At 44.1% G+C, this 16,978-nt stretch overlaps 1 protein-coding gene across 8 annotated transcripts in view; it reads left to right on the top strand.

Moving 5' to 3' along the window:
* Positions 1-15,704: 15,704 nt before the first annotated feature.
* Positions 15,705-16,978, top strand: part of KCNH1 (potassium voltage-gated channel subfamily H member 1) — a 429,320-nt gene continuing 428,046 nt past the window's right edge. For all 8 annotated transcript variants that reach the window (XM_053310371.1, XM_053310400.1, XM_053310445.1 and 5 more), the window contains exon 1: positions 15,705-15,980. In XM_053310371.1, coding sequence (XP_053166346.1) covers positions 15,908-15,980 — 73 coding nt within the window. In that variant the 5' untranslated portion in view covers positions 15,705-15,907. The remainder of the gene's footprint in view (positions 15,981-16,978) is intronic.

Consider the following 16,978-nt stretch of genomic DNA (forward strand, 5'->3'; position numbering starts at 1 on the left):
AGATTAATCCAAAGCAACTTTTGTACTCTCACTGAGGGAGGGTGAGGGTAGTTCTCAGGGTGGTTCTCATGCAAGTTCTCCACACAAGCTCATTCAGATGCTTGGGCAAGCCACATGTTTAGTTAGTCATGTTTCTATCTATTCACCAATGGAGGGCTTTTGTTGTGAGCCAAGCCTGATTTACACTCTGTATGTGCTTCGAAGCTAGCAATGAGAATGAGGCTTGTTCACTCTAGCCAAACATTGGCTTAGTTCTTTTTGAGGCAGCCATGTATGATCCAGACTTAGAAGTAGGAAGAAGAAGACACAATACACTTATAAGTTCAGTGAGCTTTATTAAGGAAGATTGGTCACAAAATAACAACAACAACAATTACAAAAAGCAGCTTTACTGGGAACAGCCTATATTCTGTGATGACATCTATAACAACAGCAACAACATTGACAATAACATTCTGGCATCCCAGGTCCTTGGGAAGGACTCGATGTCTGGATAAAACAAACCAGTCAATAACACCTGTCTGACTGTGTAAAATAATAATAATAATTCGATTTCTATACCGCCCTTCAAAAAATGTCTCATTGCGGTTTACACACAGAAACACCAAACAAACAAGATGGCTCCCTGTCCCCAAAGGGCTCACATTCTAAAAAGAAACATAAGACACACACCAGCAACAGTCACTGGAAGTACTGTGCTGGGGGTGGATGGGGCCAGTTACTCTCCCCCTGCTAAATAAAGAGAATCACCATGGTAAAAGGTGCCTCTTTGCCCAGTAGCAGGGGATTGACAAAAGCATGAATGCCGATCAAGTAAATCAAACAAATCAATCATATTTCTAGCCATAGTGTAGTGTAACAATCCCTAACTATCATATGTGTTGCGTGCGTGTGATCTCAGTGTTTACTCTTAACATAAGAGATAGAGAAACTGGAAAGGAGAGATGGAGGGGATGGCTTAGGAGAGGGATGGCAGAGTGCCAGTGTTTAGTAGAGGGGAGGGATGTTGGAGGCAAAGGCTGGTTCTTGGAAGAGGCATATTACTATATCTCGTTGTTACATCAACATAAATAAATGTATATATTCTTCCAGAGGAAATGCAAGATTATGTCTTATCTTTCCCAAGGCAATCACCAGAGAACAAAGCACAAACAATTTGGCCTTTTAGGAATAGTCAGTTTGGTACTTTTAGGAATAGTCAGGTCACTCAGAGTTCTGAGATTCCTTGTAACAGGGAATCTCTCAATGGAATAACAGGCAAAGATGCAGGCCTCAGCCTGGCCTGTTGGGCTACTGGTTCTGGCCCAACAAGGATGACCTGGGACACAACACTACAGAGGGCTATAGCACAGTGTGTAGCCTCCCAAACCCACCTACATCCCAGTGCTGCCCTTCCCTTTGACCCAGATAGAGAAGAAAGGAATATCTGTTTTTGTTGTTGTTAATGTTTTCTTTTTGATGTCTCTGGGTGCTCTTGCATAAGAGCACTGGCACACAAGATCAACTCAATGTTCCAGCTGCTGTCATGGAATGCTACAACCCAACTGTCACAACTCTATGGAGAAAAGAGAATAAATTGAGAACATGGAAGTGGCTAGGATGAGAGCTCTGAAATTTGGCACTCAAGTAGTGGAGAATGGCAGGAATCTGTGTATTTAATTTTAAGTAAATTGGTCAATGACTTAATTTTTAATGATTTTTAAAATGATTAAGCTAGAATTGCACTAAGAGAATTGTGGCAAAAAATAACTTCACATCTGAGAATCACTGAATTTTTAAAAATATATAATTAAAAATGAATAGATGGACTGATTTACTTGAAATTCAGCCCTCGAACCAGGCTGGTTTGAAGGTTTGATCACAGACTGAACTGGGGCGACCTGCTCTGCAATTGAACCAAACCACACTGAGTTCTAGTGGTGGGCAACTGGGGGGGGCAGTCAGAAAGGTAGTTAAAAGGCCCTCTTACTGCCAAGTTTGCTGCCTGCACAGCCACTCCACCCCCCCAGTGCGCATACTCCTGCCGCTTTTACCAAGACACCCGCATAGCAGTAGCTTGGTTCTGGCCTCTGTGCATGTGTGAACACCATTTGTGTGGCCACACCGTTTGTGTGGTGATGCAAATGGTGTCTGCGCATGTGCAGAGGTCAGAACCAAGCTGCCACTGAGTGGGTCGCGTGGTAAAAGAGGCAGGAGCGTGCCCACTTTTGTTATGGGCTGCGGCAAGGGCAGCAAACTTGACGGTAAGAAGGCCTTTTAACTATCTCTCTCACTGCCCTGCTCCCCTCAACTGCCCCTTCACAGAGCCAGGGTCATCCACCCTATTTACAACTGAAGGCGTTGTAAATACCTCCTTAGTGTGTGTACTTATTCCTAGCCTGGGTGTTGCGAAGCAGGAGTAAATTGCTGTTTGGAAAACGTCCTGAGCCTGTGACCAGTATGTATGTTCCTGCTCTGTTACTATAGAAGACAGCCAACACCAAACAAATTAGCCACTTCTCCTCGATGGAGGATTTGAAAATTAAAGCTGTGTGAAACTGAAGATCCCAGAAAATCAGATGTACAGTCACAGAAGTATATATAAAGTATATTAAATATTCTTGATTCCCCTTATACATTTACACATGGTTGCACTGCTATAAAATAAAATACTCCTTCGTAACCCACACATATTAATGGCTATGCTGAATATTTTAATCAAGCATTTCAGCATAATTAGGCAAGACATAAAAGGTACAACATGCAGCCAAGTGCTTATGAGAATCAATATGAGATCTATGGAGGTTCATTTAATATTACTCACCAGAGGACAGCCATTCAGATAAAGAGCGGGAAGCATTCTATAAAGACCCAATCAAGCTCTTAGAAGATTAATAAGAATTTATTGCTACAGCCACAGATAGCCAGTGGTGGATTAATGGAGAGGCAGAGAAGGCATTTGCCTACGGCAGCAAAATTTGAGGAGCAGCAAAGTTACCCCCTCCACAAATTTTGCCAGCGGCTGCAGCAGCAAGGGTGGAGTGGGCGAGGAGAAAGTCCCCCCCCCTTTACCTTATTTTTTAAAAAGGCAGACCTTTTTTGTTTAAGGTAAAAGGGTGGCAAAAGCCTTTTTGCCTATGGGTGGCAAAAAGCTTAATCCACCCTTGCAGATAATTAGATGCACTGGAAATGCAGAGAACTAACAAAATGTAAGTCCAAAAATAGGAAAGGAAATAAACATCTAGATACATTATCACAGTTCAGAGAAAAATATACACACTCAATATGATTATGAGGATGGTGAATGTTGAAGCTCTAGACTGGTCTCAGGGCAGATAAGCATTTCCTCTCATACAAATTACTACTACTACTACTACTACTACTACTACTACTACTATTATTATGTTGTTGTTGTTTACACAGTCAGACAGGTGTTATTGACTGGTTTGTTTTATCCAGACATCGAGTCCTTCCCAAGGACTTGGGATGGCTGAATTTTATTATCAATGTTGTTGCTGTTATTATAGATATCGTCGCAGAATATAGGCTGTTCACAGTAATGTTGCTTTTTGTAATTGGCTGATGGTGATTTCTGTGGCCCCTATGGTGTTGAGGTGCTCTTCAAGGTCTTTTTGAACTGCACCCAAGGTGCCAATTACCACTGGGATCATTTTGGTCTTTTTCTGCCACAGCCTTTCAATTTCAGTTTGTAGATCTTGGTATCTTGTTATTTCCCCCCTATTTCTTTTTCTTCTATTCTGCTATCCCCTGGTATTGCTATGTCGATTGTTTAACTTGTTTTTCTTTCTTCTTGACTACAGTTATATCTGGTGTATTGTGTGGCAGTTGTTTGTCTGTTTGTAGTCTGAAGTCCCATAATATTTTTGCATCTTCATTTTCTTCAACTTTTTCAGTTTGATGGTCCCACCAATTTTTGGCTACAGGTAGCTTGTCTTTTTTGCAGATGTTCCAGTGTATCATCCCTGCTACCTTGTCATGCCTTTGTTTGTAGTCAGTCTGTGTGATCTTTTTACAACAGCTGATTAGGTGGTCCACGGTTTCATCTGCTTCTTTACAAAGGCAGCACTTGCTGTTTGTTGTGGATTTTTCTACTTATGCTCTTATTGCATTTGTTCTTAGTGCCTGTTCTTGTGCAGCCAGTATTAAACCCTCTGTTTCTTTCTTCAAGCAACCATTCTTAAGCCATTGCCAGGTCTTGGTGATGTCTGATTTTCCACTTATATTGTGCAAATATTGACCATGCAGGGGCTTGTTTTTCCATTTTTCTGCTCAGTTCTTGACTTGTTCTTTCTTGTAGGCCTGCTTTGTTTCATTGGTGTTGAATAGTTTCTCGTTATTGACCATTTTAAGTGCATCTTCTTCACTGTCCTTGATATATTCTTCAAGGCCTCTTTTCTCCTCCTCTACTGTTTGATGGACTTGCAGCATTCCTTTTCCACCTGAGCTGCGAGGGAGGTATAGCCTATCTACATCACTGCGGGGGTGCAGAGCATGATTGAAGGTCATGATTTTCCTGGTCTTACGATCTAGCGTCTCTAGCTCTGCCTGATGAGATGAGTTTTCCCAGTTGTTAGGCATTGTTCAATATCACCTCCTTGCAAAACGTGATTGAACTGTTTTGATAGTTGTTTATGGAGGCTTGTTAGGTGTTTAAGCCAAAAGTCATGCAGTTCATCATTGCCTGGTGCAGTCCAATTTTTAATTTTCTTTGCTCTTTCACTTATTAATTCAATTCTGGTGTTACTATTAGATCTTGCATTTGTTGGTTACATTTTTCAACCTCTGTCACCCAGCCTGCTTTTTTATTATAATCTATTGGATTGTCCCATAATTTCCACCACAATTGCACACTGTTTCTTCTTTATTTGGTGTTTTTATGTTTCTTGCAGTTTCTCCTTCTATGCTTTGGTAGAAACGTCTCTGATTCGACTGGAATTGGAGATTCTGCCTGTGTTGTGTAATTCTGGCTTCGTATCTGCTAATCTTCTTTGCCACTGCTGTTATTTGCTGCTTTATTATTTCCAGGACATCTCTAATTCTCCTTGAATCTAGGTGGTATTTTTGGAGCAGATACTGTTTGGTGTTTTCATTCTTCAGCTTCTTGTTTTTCATATCTTTCAATTTACTAGCATCTGATCTAAGCCTGGTGATTTTATTTTCTAATCTAATCTTCCATTTAGGTGATGTACTACTTTCTTTTTTTACAGGTCCACTGATCTTATATCCTAGCTCTTGTGTTCTTATTGTTGCTGCACTGTACATTAGTTGGTTTGTTTCTTGCAAATTATTGGTTGTTATTTCTGCAAGTGCAGCATTTATATCTTTTAATGCCTGAGCAAGTTGTTTTTTGGCAGCTGTTTTTAGAGCTGGAAGTCGAACCCTGGTGGTTGTTTGGTTCATGTGCTCAGTTATCTTTTGCTTTAGTTCTTGTTGCTTTTCTGTTAAACGGCATTCAGGTTTTTGAGGTGAAGGCAAAGGGGAGGTTGCCTGGTTTTGATTTTGAAACAGTTCAGCAACAGAGGCATCCTCTGTTTCCAACACCTCCTCCACATCATCATCATCATCTTATTATTATTTATTTACACAGTCAGACAGGTGTTATTGACTGGTTTGTTTTATCCAGACATCGAGTCCTTCCCAAGGACCTGGGATGGCTGAATTTTATACTACTACTACTACTACTACTAATAATAATAATAATAATAATTTCCTTGTTGGCATTTTTTGTATATTTTTTTCGGTTAAGCGACGTTTCTTCCAGTAACTTTGCTGTCTTCAGACCTGGTTGCTCAACTGAAGATCCTGAGTCCTGTTGCCCACTTGCCACCAGATGTCCAGGGACTCCAGCACCTGGTGCGGTCCTTGTTGACTCGGGCGACGACCGATCCGGTATAAATTTATTAAAGTTACGTCTCACCATATTGTTGATGGGGGAGGCACTCTTTGTCTGGCTCCTCTGGTGAGACCTGTCCAGTATGGTTGGACCTCTGGCATAGCACTCACCTTCCTCAGAGCACGCAAGCCCCACAACCACGCCAAGGTAGTGCCTCACTGGGGGCCAAGGTAGTGCCTCACTAGGGGGCCACAGAAATCACCACCAGCCAATTACAAAAAGCAGCTTTACTGGGAACAGCCTATATTCTGCGACGATATCTATAACAATTGACAATAAAATTCTGGCATCCCAGGTCCTTGGGAAGGACTCGATGTCTGGATAAAACAAACCAGTCAATAACACCTGTCTGACTGTGTAAACAAGAAATAATAATAATAATTATTATTATTAATTCAATTTCTATACCACCCTTCCAAAAATGGCTCCGGGAGGTTTACACAGATTAACAAATTAAATATCCCCAAAAGGTTATTTAAGTTAGGGGTTGGCATTAGGTCACTTGGGAGCTACTGGTACCTCCAAGGCTTGTCTGAAGTAGTGCTGCAGACATTCTGGCCAGCTTCTCTCTCCTTTTTTCTTCCAGACAATACTGCAAATCTGACTGGCTGGCTGAGTGGGATGTGTGCCGACACCAGTTGTAATCTCTCTCTCTCTCTCTCTCTCTCTTTACATGGTAAGGGTTGCTTAAACTTTTACTTTCTTTACCTGAATCCAAGACTAGGTTTTTCCCAAGTTCTTTGATGTTTGAAATCAGGAGGTCATCTTAATTTCAGAGTCCTCGTCCTTTCAGGTAAATACAGTAGAACCTGTATTTAACCTGTGTCTTTAAGGGGGTTGTCTTAAATTTGGAGTCATCTTCTATTTGGGTAAATATGGGTACTTTCTCCCCCATTAATTACTCATAAGTTTCTTCTCCCACAAAGCGGCCTCCTTTCCTCCCCTCCCAGCCTGCAACAAAATTCCCCAGGAATTCAGGGGGTTTGATGTTAAAATCCCTTATTCTGGTGATGTAATTTTTTGTAATGGTAAAGGGTGCTGCCCAGTCGGTGTCGACTCCTGGTGCCCAATGAGCCCTGTGGTTGTCTTTGGTAGAATATAGGAGGAGTTTGCCATTGCCTCCTCCTGCACAGGATCAGATGATGCCTTTCAGCATCTTCCTATATCACTGCTGCCTGATATAGGTGCTACCCCTAGTCTGGGAAACATACCAGCGGGGATTCGAACCGGCAACCTATGGCTTGCTAGACAAGTCATTTCCTGCTGTTCCATTAGCTGCTATTCTGTGACTGGCTCTGCCTTCCCAAGCTGCTGTTTGTGCTGCTAGCTCCCAAGGCTCTGTCCAAAAAGCAAAGTAGCTCCTGGAAGCCTTAAGTATGCCTGCCTCTGTGAAAGAGAAAGAAACCATAGGATTGTAAAGCTTCCTGGACAGGGGTGGGGTCAGGATGCATGGATTCTCTCCAGAATTCTCTCATATAGCGTGTACACACACACACACACACACACACACACACATACACACACATTTTACAGCTCAGTTTGGGATCCTGAAACCCTTTCCCTCTCCTGTTGCATTTCATTTAGTTTTCTATTTATAAGTTGCACTTTGCAGAAAGCCTGTAAGTGGCACACAGCATACTTTAAACCCTTTTTAAAAAATCCATACCTAAAAACAGTGAAAATAATCAAAAACACAATAATCAATGACAGCAGCAAAAGTACAGCACAAGATAGCCTCTCAGCTTCATCAAGTTTTGAAAGCCTGGCGGAACAACGGCTTCTTGATCAGGTAGCAAAAAGTTAAAACTGAGCTTCTGCAGCAAGGAAGGACAGAGGTCCACACCCTAGATGTGGCTGCCAAAATGACTCTGTCCTGCTTGCTTCCCAACTGAGTCTTTAGAGGTGTTAGGTGTCTGAAGATCTTAACAGATGGGTGGAATCAGGTGGGAGGGAGCAGGTGGTCCTTAAGATGTCTGCAGCCCAGACCATATAGAGATTTAAAGGTAACAACCAGCACCTTGAATTGCACTCAGGAAGCCAGAAGGGGTGTAGCTATAATTGAATGGATGGGTTCAAAGAACCCAGAGCCCCCAGCTCCATCCCTCCCTATTTTCTTTATTATCTCCCTCACTCTCAGGGGCCCCTTCTCCCCTAGCTATGCTCCTGGAAGCAAGTGAAGATTAAACAAATCAGGAGTGATACACATCTATCTATCTATCTATCTATCTATCTATCTATCTATCTATCTATCTATCTATCTATCTAACTATGAGGCCCCCATACCAATCTGGCTTCAGCGTTTTGTACCAGCTGAATGGGAGACTAGAAATGTGAGCACTGTAAGATATTCCTCTTAGGGGATGGGGCCGCTCTGGGAAGAGCAGAAGGTTCCAAGTTCCCTCTCTGGCATCTCCAAGATAGGGCTGAGAGAGATTCCTGCCTGCAACCTCGGAGAAGCCGCTGCCAGTCTGTGAAGACAATACTGAGCTGTATAGACCAATGGTCTGACTCAGTATATGGCAGGTTCCTATGTTCCTAATCCTTTTCAAGGGCAGCTTCATGCATACTGCAGTGCATTGCAACAACATTATAATGCCCAATCTGAAGATTCTGAATGCTCATAGGAACATAGGAAGCTGCCTTATACTGAGTCAGACCATTGGTATATATAGCTATATAGTATTGTCTTCACAGACTGGCAGCGGCTTCTCCAAGGTTGCAGGCAGGAGTCTCTCTCAGCCCTATCTTGGAGGTGCCAGGGAGGGAACATGGAACCTCCTGCATACAAGCATGCAGGTGCTCTTCCCAGAGTGGCCCCTAAAGGGAATATCTTACAGTGCTCACATGTAGACTCCCATTCATATGCAACTAAGGTGGACCCTGCTTAGCAAAGGGGACAAATCTGCTTGCTACCACAAGACCAGCTCTCCTCCTTTGATATAAACTTGAACACAGTAGCGCTACTGCAATGTAAAGTAGCAGGGGGAGATTTGTAGGCTCTGAAACAGCAGTGGGCGGAAGAGATGTACCCATTGTTTCTCTCTCCCCCTACCCACTCATGAGTAGTTGTAAGATCCCAACTTTTATAGATAGCTAGATAGATTAGATTAGATTAGATTAGATTAGATTAGATTAGATTAGCAAGACTAAATTTATTTAAAAGAATCTCATTCTGTTAGCATTCATGTTCTCTTCTTCTGCAAGAAACTAAAACAATATAAACATATGATATTTACCACTGAAAAGCAGGTATACATTTTGGTTTAATTAATGAATTTTATCAACATTGTTTTGCATCACCATTACAAGTCCAACCATTACCTTAATATAAGGCAATTATCTATAGCCATGAATAATCTTATACCTGCAAATGCATTTAATGCCCACATTTATAGTTTAAAAAGAAGTTTGTTTTTGTTTTAAGTAATATTTTAGTCCACATTTTAGGGGATTGGGATTGGGGCTGGGGTACAGGGTGCGGGCGGTGGGGGGGGAGAGACTGTCTAACCCACACTTATGTTTTCAACCCTCCCCAACTCCACACTGCTCTTAGTTATGGAGGAGAAAACTTCCACGCACAGTTTTTTGCCCATAAGCTTTCCTTTCCGCAGCTAATAACAGCTTCACAGGAGCAATTTGGATCCAGATCCTAATCACCCATGACACTTCTTAAAATAATAAGATAATGTTGGGGGTTCCGTCACAGATTTCCCACAGCACATCTAGTTTGGTCCTAAAAGACAAACCACAAAGGAGGAAAGTGGAGGGAAAAGATACAGAAACTAGATCAATGTGATAATGTCAGAATGGAATGGTGAGCTCTTAAGAGGCATGTTAAATTACTGCTGGGTATCCAAAAGTAGTTTACTTCTGTTATTCCCTGGAAGCTTGATGGAGACAGTGTGGTCATTTTCAGAACGTTGCTCAATGACTTGTCTCTTTCTAACAGATTTGCTGTGCTAGCCTATTTGTAAGTCCTCACTGAATCCTATAGTACTGACTTTCAGGTAATTATGGCCTACAGCCATTGTTAGATGGTAGTAACTCTTTCAGAGCTGGTGTATTCATACCCTCCTGTCCTGCTTAATACAAGGCCGTTTAAAGCAGGACTGAAAGACTGCTGATGTTGAAATGACTGGATTGAAATGACTGTTGGTGGTATACATGTTTATGCTATTTAGTGGTTTCCTGTTTTATAGTTTAAGATTGTTTTTATAATTTTGATTGTGCTTGGAATTATTTTAATTTTTCTACTGTATGCTGCTTTGAATTACACTGAAGAAAGGTGAGAAATAATAATAACTAGTAGGTAAGGCCCGTCATTGACCAGGCAAAGTTATTTCATATGCATTTTATTTATTTATTTATTTATTTATTTATTTATTTATTTATTTAACACATTTTTGTACCATGCCATATGCAAATCCCTGGTCGAGTCACAATCTAAAAACACAAAAATTAAAATATTAGCACAATAAAAACAATTTAAAATACAGATACAAACTCTAAAACCTAAAACGTTAAAACTATAAACGAAAAGCCTGACTAAACAGGCATGTTTTTAGGTCCTTCTTTAAAATATCCAGAGAAGGGGAGGCTCTGATTTCATCAGGAAGTGCTAATACTTCTAGGAAAGTTCAAGAAATTAAATATATGCAATAAGCTGCTTATTAATATGCTTGCAAGAGGGAAGTAAAAGAACAGTCTGAAATTTGAGAAAAAAATTCTGCTTTCCTTAGGCAGTATGTCCTTTTGGAATCATGGATCTGATTATTGAGTGTTAAATATGTTGAGAACAATTACAGTTAAAATATGATTACATAACATAAGAACAGCCCTGCTGGATCAGGCCCAAGGTCTATCTAGTCCAGCATCCTGTTTCACACAGCGGCCCACCAAATGCCTCTGGGAAGCCCACAGGCAAGAGCTGAAGTCATGCCCTTTCTCTTGCTGCTGAATTACACTGAAGAAAGGTGAGAAATAATAACAACTGGTAGGTAAGGTCCGTAAGGCAACTGGTATTTAGAGGCATCTTCCCTCTGAGGCTGGAGGTGCACCAATAGTCCTGAGACCCGTAGCCACTGATTGACCCAACCTCCATGAATTTGTCTAAGCTCTGCTTAAAGCCATCCAGGCTGGTGGTTCTCACTACAGCTTGTGGCAGAGAATTTCACAGGTTAATTATGAATTGTATGTAAAACTACTTCCTTTTGTTGGTCCTAAATTTCCTGCCCTTCAGTTTCATAGGATGGCCCCTGGTTCTAGAGTTGTGAGAGAGGGAGAAAAAATTCTCTCTGTCCACTCTCTCTACTTCATGCATAATTTTATACACCTCGATCATGTCTCCTGGTAGTCACCTCTTTTCCAAACTAAAAAGCCGCAGATGCTGTAGCCTTGCCACATAAGGAAGGTGCTCCAGGCCCCTGATCATCTTGGTTCCCCTCTTCTGTACCTTTTCCAGTTCTACAATGTCCTTCTTAAGATATGGTGACCAGAACTGTACACAGTATTCCAAATGTGGCCACAGCATAGTTTTGTATAAGGGTATTAGTGTCATGAGCACATGGACGGACTCCGAGGAGGAGGAGGAAGAGACGGATGGGATGGCAGCAGAGATGGAAGTGCAAGGTCCAGAACTTGCAGAGGAGAGCGGGACCAGACCACGGGAGGCTGGAGAAGAGTTAGAGCCTGTCGTGGCAGCTCCTATGGAAGAAGGACAGCTGGTCTCAGCAGTAGAGAGGTGTCGCTCAAAGAGACAGCAGGAGCTAAAGGACCGCATGCACAGAATGGCTAGATTAACAAGCAGGGCTGCTGAGTCAGGGATCCATGATTAACAGCACATGGTTTCAGCCTATATTAGCTGGCTTTGCCACAGCCGCTGTGCTGGTATCAAAGTTGTTCTTCACTGAGATACTTGGCTGTGTTCCTGTTTGCCATGCCTTTGTGTTGACCTTGGACTGTTTGGACTCTTGTTTGTGGATTACGATTTGGACTCCGTTCAGCTGACTGGTAATATTATGACCCGGACTGGCTCTGGTTTGAAGAAACTGCTGACTGCCTGGTGTTGTTGTTTGACTTCTGTCCCTGTCTGTTTCACTTTCCGGCAGCTGATATTTATAGCTCCCGATTAGTGGGACAGGTTTACGACAATTATAATATTAACAGTTTTATTTTCAATCCCCTTCCTAATGACCCCTAGCATGGAATTTGCCTTTCTCACAGCTGCAGTGTACTGTCGACACTTTAAATGAGCTGTCCACCACAACCCCAAGATCTCTCTCCTGGTCAGTCACTAACACCTCAGACCCCATCAGTGTATGTGTGAAGTTGGGTTTTTGCCCCAATATGCATCACTTTACACTTGCTTACACTGACCACATTTGTTATTTTGTCACCCACTCACTCAGTTTGGAGAGATCCTTTTGGAGCCCCTCACAATCTGTTGTGGATTTCATTATCCTAAATAGTAAATATCTGCAAATTTGGCCACTTCACTGGTTATCCCAACTTCTAGATCATGTATGAATAAGTTAAAAAGCACTGGTCCCAATAAAGATCCCTGGGGGATCCCACTTCTCTCTTCCATCCATTGTGAAAACTGTCCATTTATTCCTACCCTCTGTTTCCTATCCTTCAGCTAGTTACTGATCCACACATGAACCTGTCTCCTTATCCCATGACTGCTAAGTTTACTCAAGAGCCTTTGGTGGGGAACTTTGTCAAAAGCTTTTTGGAAGTCCAAGTATACTATGTCAACCGGATCACCTTTATCCACATGCCTGTTGACACTCTCAAAGGACTCAAAAAAATTAGTGGGGCAATTGCAGAAGCCATGCCCTTGCAGAAGCCATGCTGGTTCTCCTTCAGCAAGGCCTTTTCTTCTATATGTTTAACAGTTTTGTCCTTAAGTATGCTTTCCATCAGTTTATGGGGCACAGAAGTTAACTGGCCTGTAGTTCCCTGGATCCCCTTTGGATCCCTTTTTGGAAATTGGAGTTACATTAGCTTCTTCCCAAGCCTCTGATACTGAGCCTGATTGTAGGGATAACTTAAGAAAGGAAACAATACCTCAAGTAATGGAGCAAGAATGTTCTGATGCAGCTCAGGCAGTGGTCGGAAAGGAACTGGAGGCAACGCTGCTCCAACTACATTTTCTAATAGACGCGCATGAGCAGGGGGTGGAGCGGGAGCATCATGCAGAGCTTCAGAACTTCATACCAAATTGGCCACTGTGCAGGCATAGATCCTGGTTGTGTGAATACCACCCCACATCACTCAAGGATCATCAGTTACAGGTAAGCAACCTATTTTTAAATATTTTTGCTAGGAGATCAGCAATTTCACATTTGAGTTCTTTAAGAACTTTTGGGTAGACGCCATCTGGCCCTGGAGATTTGTTTTAGTTTTTCAAGATCGTTTAGAACATCCTCTCTCGGCATCTCAGACTGGCCCAGTTCTTCAGCCTCCCGAGAAGCTCAGTTCTGGAGTGGGTATATGGTCAGTATCTTTCGCCGTGAAGACAGGTGCATTCAGCTCCTTATCTTCCTTATCCTCCTTAATAATCCCTTTCACATCCTCATTATCTAAGGGTCCAACTGCCTCCCTAGCAGGTTTTCTGCATCTGATATATTTAAAGTTTTTGTTTTTCCCCTTGACACTTGTAGCTATATACTCCTCAAACTCTCTTTTTGTACCCCTTATTGTCTTCTTGCATTATTTTGCCAGAATTTATGTTCCTTTCTGCTCTCTTCATTTGGGCAAGACTTCCATTCTCTGAAGTCTTCTTCCCTCAGAAAAAAATCCTGATTAACTTGATTAAAAATTCTGATTAATTCAGAATTTCTGCTAAAAATTAAACAAACAAACAAACAAATAAATAAAACATCCCCTGCTAACTTGGCAAAGAGGCATCTTTTAATGTGGTGATTCTCTTTATTAAGCAGGGGGAGAGTAACTGGCCCTATCCACCCCCAGCACAGTACCTCCAGCAGGGGCGTAGCTAAGGGAGAGGGGGCCTGTGTTCATCCCTCTCTCTGGCGGCCCACCAGAGTGAGGGGGATAATGAAGAAAATAGGGAGGGGTGGATCTGGAGGGCCCTCAGGAGCTGGGGGCCCGTGTTCTTTGAACCCTTTTGCTCAATTATAGCTACGCCCCTGACCTCCAGTGACTGTTGCTAGTGTCTATCTTATGTTTCTTTTTAGATTGTGAGCCCTTTGGGGACAGGGATCCATCTTATTTGTTTGTTATATGCCATTTTTGGAAGGGCGGTATAGAAATCGAATAAACAACAACAACAACAGCAGCAGCAACATGTCCCCAAGCATAGTCTGATGTAAAAAGTAGTGCATTTAAGTGGTAAGAGTGTTCATGCAAAATTTGGTATCTGTAGGTAATCAAGAAATATGATATATATAATTTCTTTTTTAAAACTACATTAAAAAATTTCACTGAACATATCCCAGTGTAAAAAAGTCGTGCATTCAGCTAATTTCAGTGGCAGGATTATGTATGCAAAAGTTGGTATCTCCAGGTCATTGGGAAGTATGACTTTATTTCGCACAAACATACCAATTCAAAAAATCAAAATTTATATTAGATAATAATGACTATCTTCTATTTTCTTTATTTGCAAGGGGGCTAAATAAGAAAAATGAACTTATTTGTAGGGGTGTGTGAGCTGGCTCGGCTCGAGCCGAGCTTGACGTCAAGTCAGCTCAGCTCAATGGGTTCAGGATTGAGTTTGAGCCAAACTGGGCCCGGTTTGAGACTTTGAGCCGAGCCAGCTCAGAACTCTGCTGGTAAAGGGAAATCCGGTGAGGATTCCCCTCTCCCAGTAAAGGGGGGTGGGGGGGCTTCTCTTAAGGTAGACCAGGAGGCGAGTCAAAAAGCACCTTAAAAGTGATGGTGGTTGCCATGGCGGCCACAGGAGAGGGAGTGGCCAGGGGGTGGCCACCACTGCCAGCCTCCCCCTGAGCAGTCCAGGCCAGCTTGGGCCCAGTTCAGGCCCAGTTTGGGCATCTGCGCATGCGTGGATGCCATTTTAGTGACCCCCATGTCTGCACAGAGGCCCAAACTGGCCTGGACTGCTCAGGGAGAGGCCAGTTGTGGGAGTGGGGTGGGGGGGAGCTGCCTCTGCCTCATCGCCCCCCCAACTGCAGGCACAGCCGGCAGCAGCACTTTTAAGGTACTTTTTGACCCCTCTCCTTCCCGATCTACCTTTCGAGAAGCCCCCCCTGCCCCCCTTGCCCCTTACCTCTGAGCCCTTTTGAACTGGCTCGGTTCGAACCCAATCTGGGTCTGGTTTGATGGTGCATGGAGCCAGACCGGGCCAGGTTGGCTCTAATCCAGTTTGGATTTAAGCTGACCCAGCTTTTCCAGTTTTGTGCACATCCCTAGTTATTTGCAATGGGGCTACATATTAAGCAAAATGGATTTGCAGGCTGACCTATACTAAGTCACATCATCTCCACTGGGACTGAATCTGGGATCTTCTGCATGCAAAGCACGTGCTCTGTCAACGAGTTCCGTTAGCCACTCGAACAGCATACAGATCCATAAGCCGGAATCTCAGTTGGGTAGTGCAGAAGGAAGATGGTTTAGGGAAACGGATGTTCCCCATGCACATCCCATCTCCTCCTTCTCTTAGGGTGGCGGGTCGTTTGCGATTGCGTCCAGACGGGGGCGCTGCAGTCCGGGGTTTGCGGCTTCGCCTCGTTCTGCTGGAGCAGAACTCCTCGCGCCCACACAAGAGCGCCTGTCTATCGCGGCGAACCAATCCTGGCGGCGCCTTGGTCAAGGGAGCCGAGCGAGCAGCAGAGGGCGCTGCCAGACAGGTCCAGGCCGGGTGGCGCGGAGCAGCAGCAGGGATGCAGCGCAAGGGAGGGCGAGGGAGGTTTGGAGGAGCTGATGCTGCAAAGCCGCCCGTCTCCCGGTGGGGACCATGAGGAGTGCAGAGCGGGAAGAAGAGGCAGCGCTTAGCTTCGCCCGGCCCCGGTGAAGCTGCCGCGCTTGACTATGGCTGGGGGAAGGCGAGGGCTGGTGGCTCCCCAGAATACCTTCTTGGAGAACATCGTGCGGCGATCTAACGGTAAGAAGGCAGCAAGAGCTGCGGGGATGGCGGGCGGGCAGGCAGGAAAGAGCCCGCCTTGTCCAGAATCGGGGGCCCGATGCTCTTCCAATGCGGGACTGCGCTTCTTCGGGGCTTTGCAAGGCGGTGGATTGCAGGGCGAGAGGCAATCTTGGCGAGTTGCCTGGCGGGCGGGCGGGCTGGCTGGCTGGCTGGCTGGGGTTCCTCGTCGGTTGTAGCTGAATGGATGGCACACACGGGGCTTTGGCTCAGGTGGTGCCTTGGGTGGCAACAACGAACGCCGATTCCAGAGCCTCAAAGTCCTGCAGAAGAAAGTGACCGAGGTGGCTCCAAGGAGGAGCCCGCAAGGCACCTCGTCCCCTAAAATCTAGCTTATGCTGCGGGGGAGGGGGGGCGGGGGGCGGCGGCGGTTGCAGGTGCAGCCAGCATCGGCTTCAGAGGATGCGCTGTTTGGGATGGGATTGGTGGAGGAGAGAGGAGAGATGAAAATAATCATCACGCCTGCTCCGAAGTTGTTGGGATGGTGTCCGAATGTGGACTCCTTGCAAGGGAGGGGGCCCCTTTCCGTTGCTTCAGCGTGGGGAGACCCACTCCCTTCTCTAGCCTCCCCGCTCCCCCCACCCCTTTCTCAGGGGCTGCCCCCTCCCTTCCCACGGAGGTTTTGGTGCTATGCAGACCTGGGAGTCTCTCTTTGCAGAGGCTGTACTGAGAGCGAGAGAGAGACTCTCGGCTCTATATGGGTTTCCTTCTAGACTTCACATCCATGCAGCTGGAAGAAGCCAGGCTAAGATAACCTGTCCAAATCTGCAACTACACACGATTTGGTTTAAAAGTGTCGGGGACTTGAAAACAATCTCATAATGAGTATATGTGCATTTTTGAGTACATGTGCTTTTGAATTTTCTCTTGTGATACTCTGCAAATGATGTGTTTGTTTTTTAAATAGTAGGCGGATACTTCTGCAGTGTAGTCCAGGGTTCAAAAGGAGGTTCTTAGCT

Source organism: Hemicordylus capensis, chromosome 1 (assembly GCF_027244095.1).
Source record: "Hemicordylus capensis ecotype Gifberg chromosome 1, rHemCap1.1.pri, whole genome shotgun sequence".
Lineage (NCBI taxonomy): Eukaryota > Metazoa > Chordata > Lepidosauria > Squamata > Cordylidae > Hemicordylus > Hemicordylus capensis.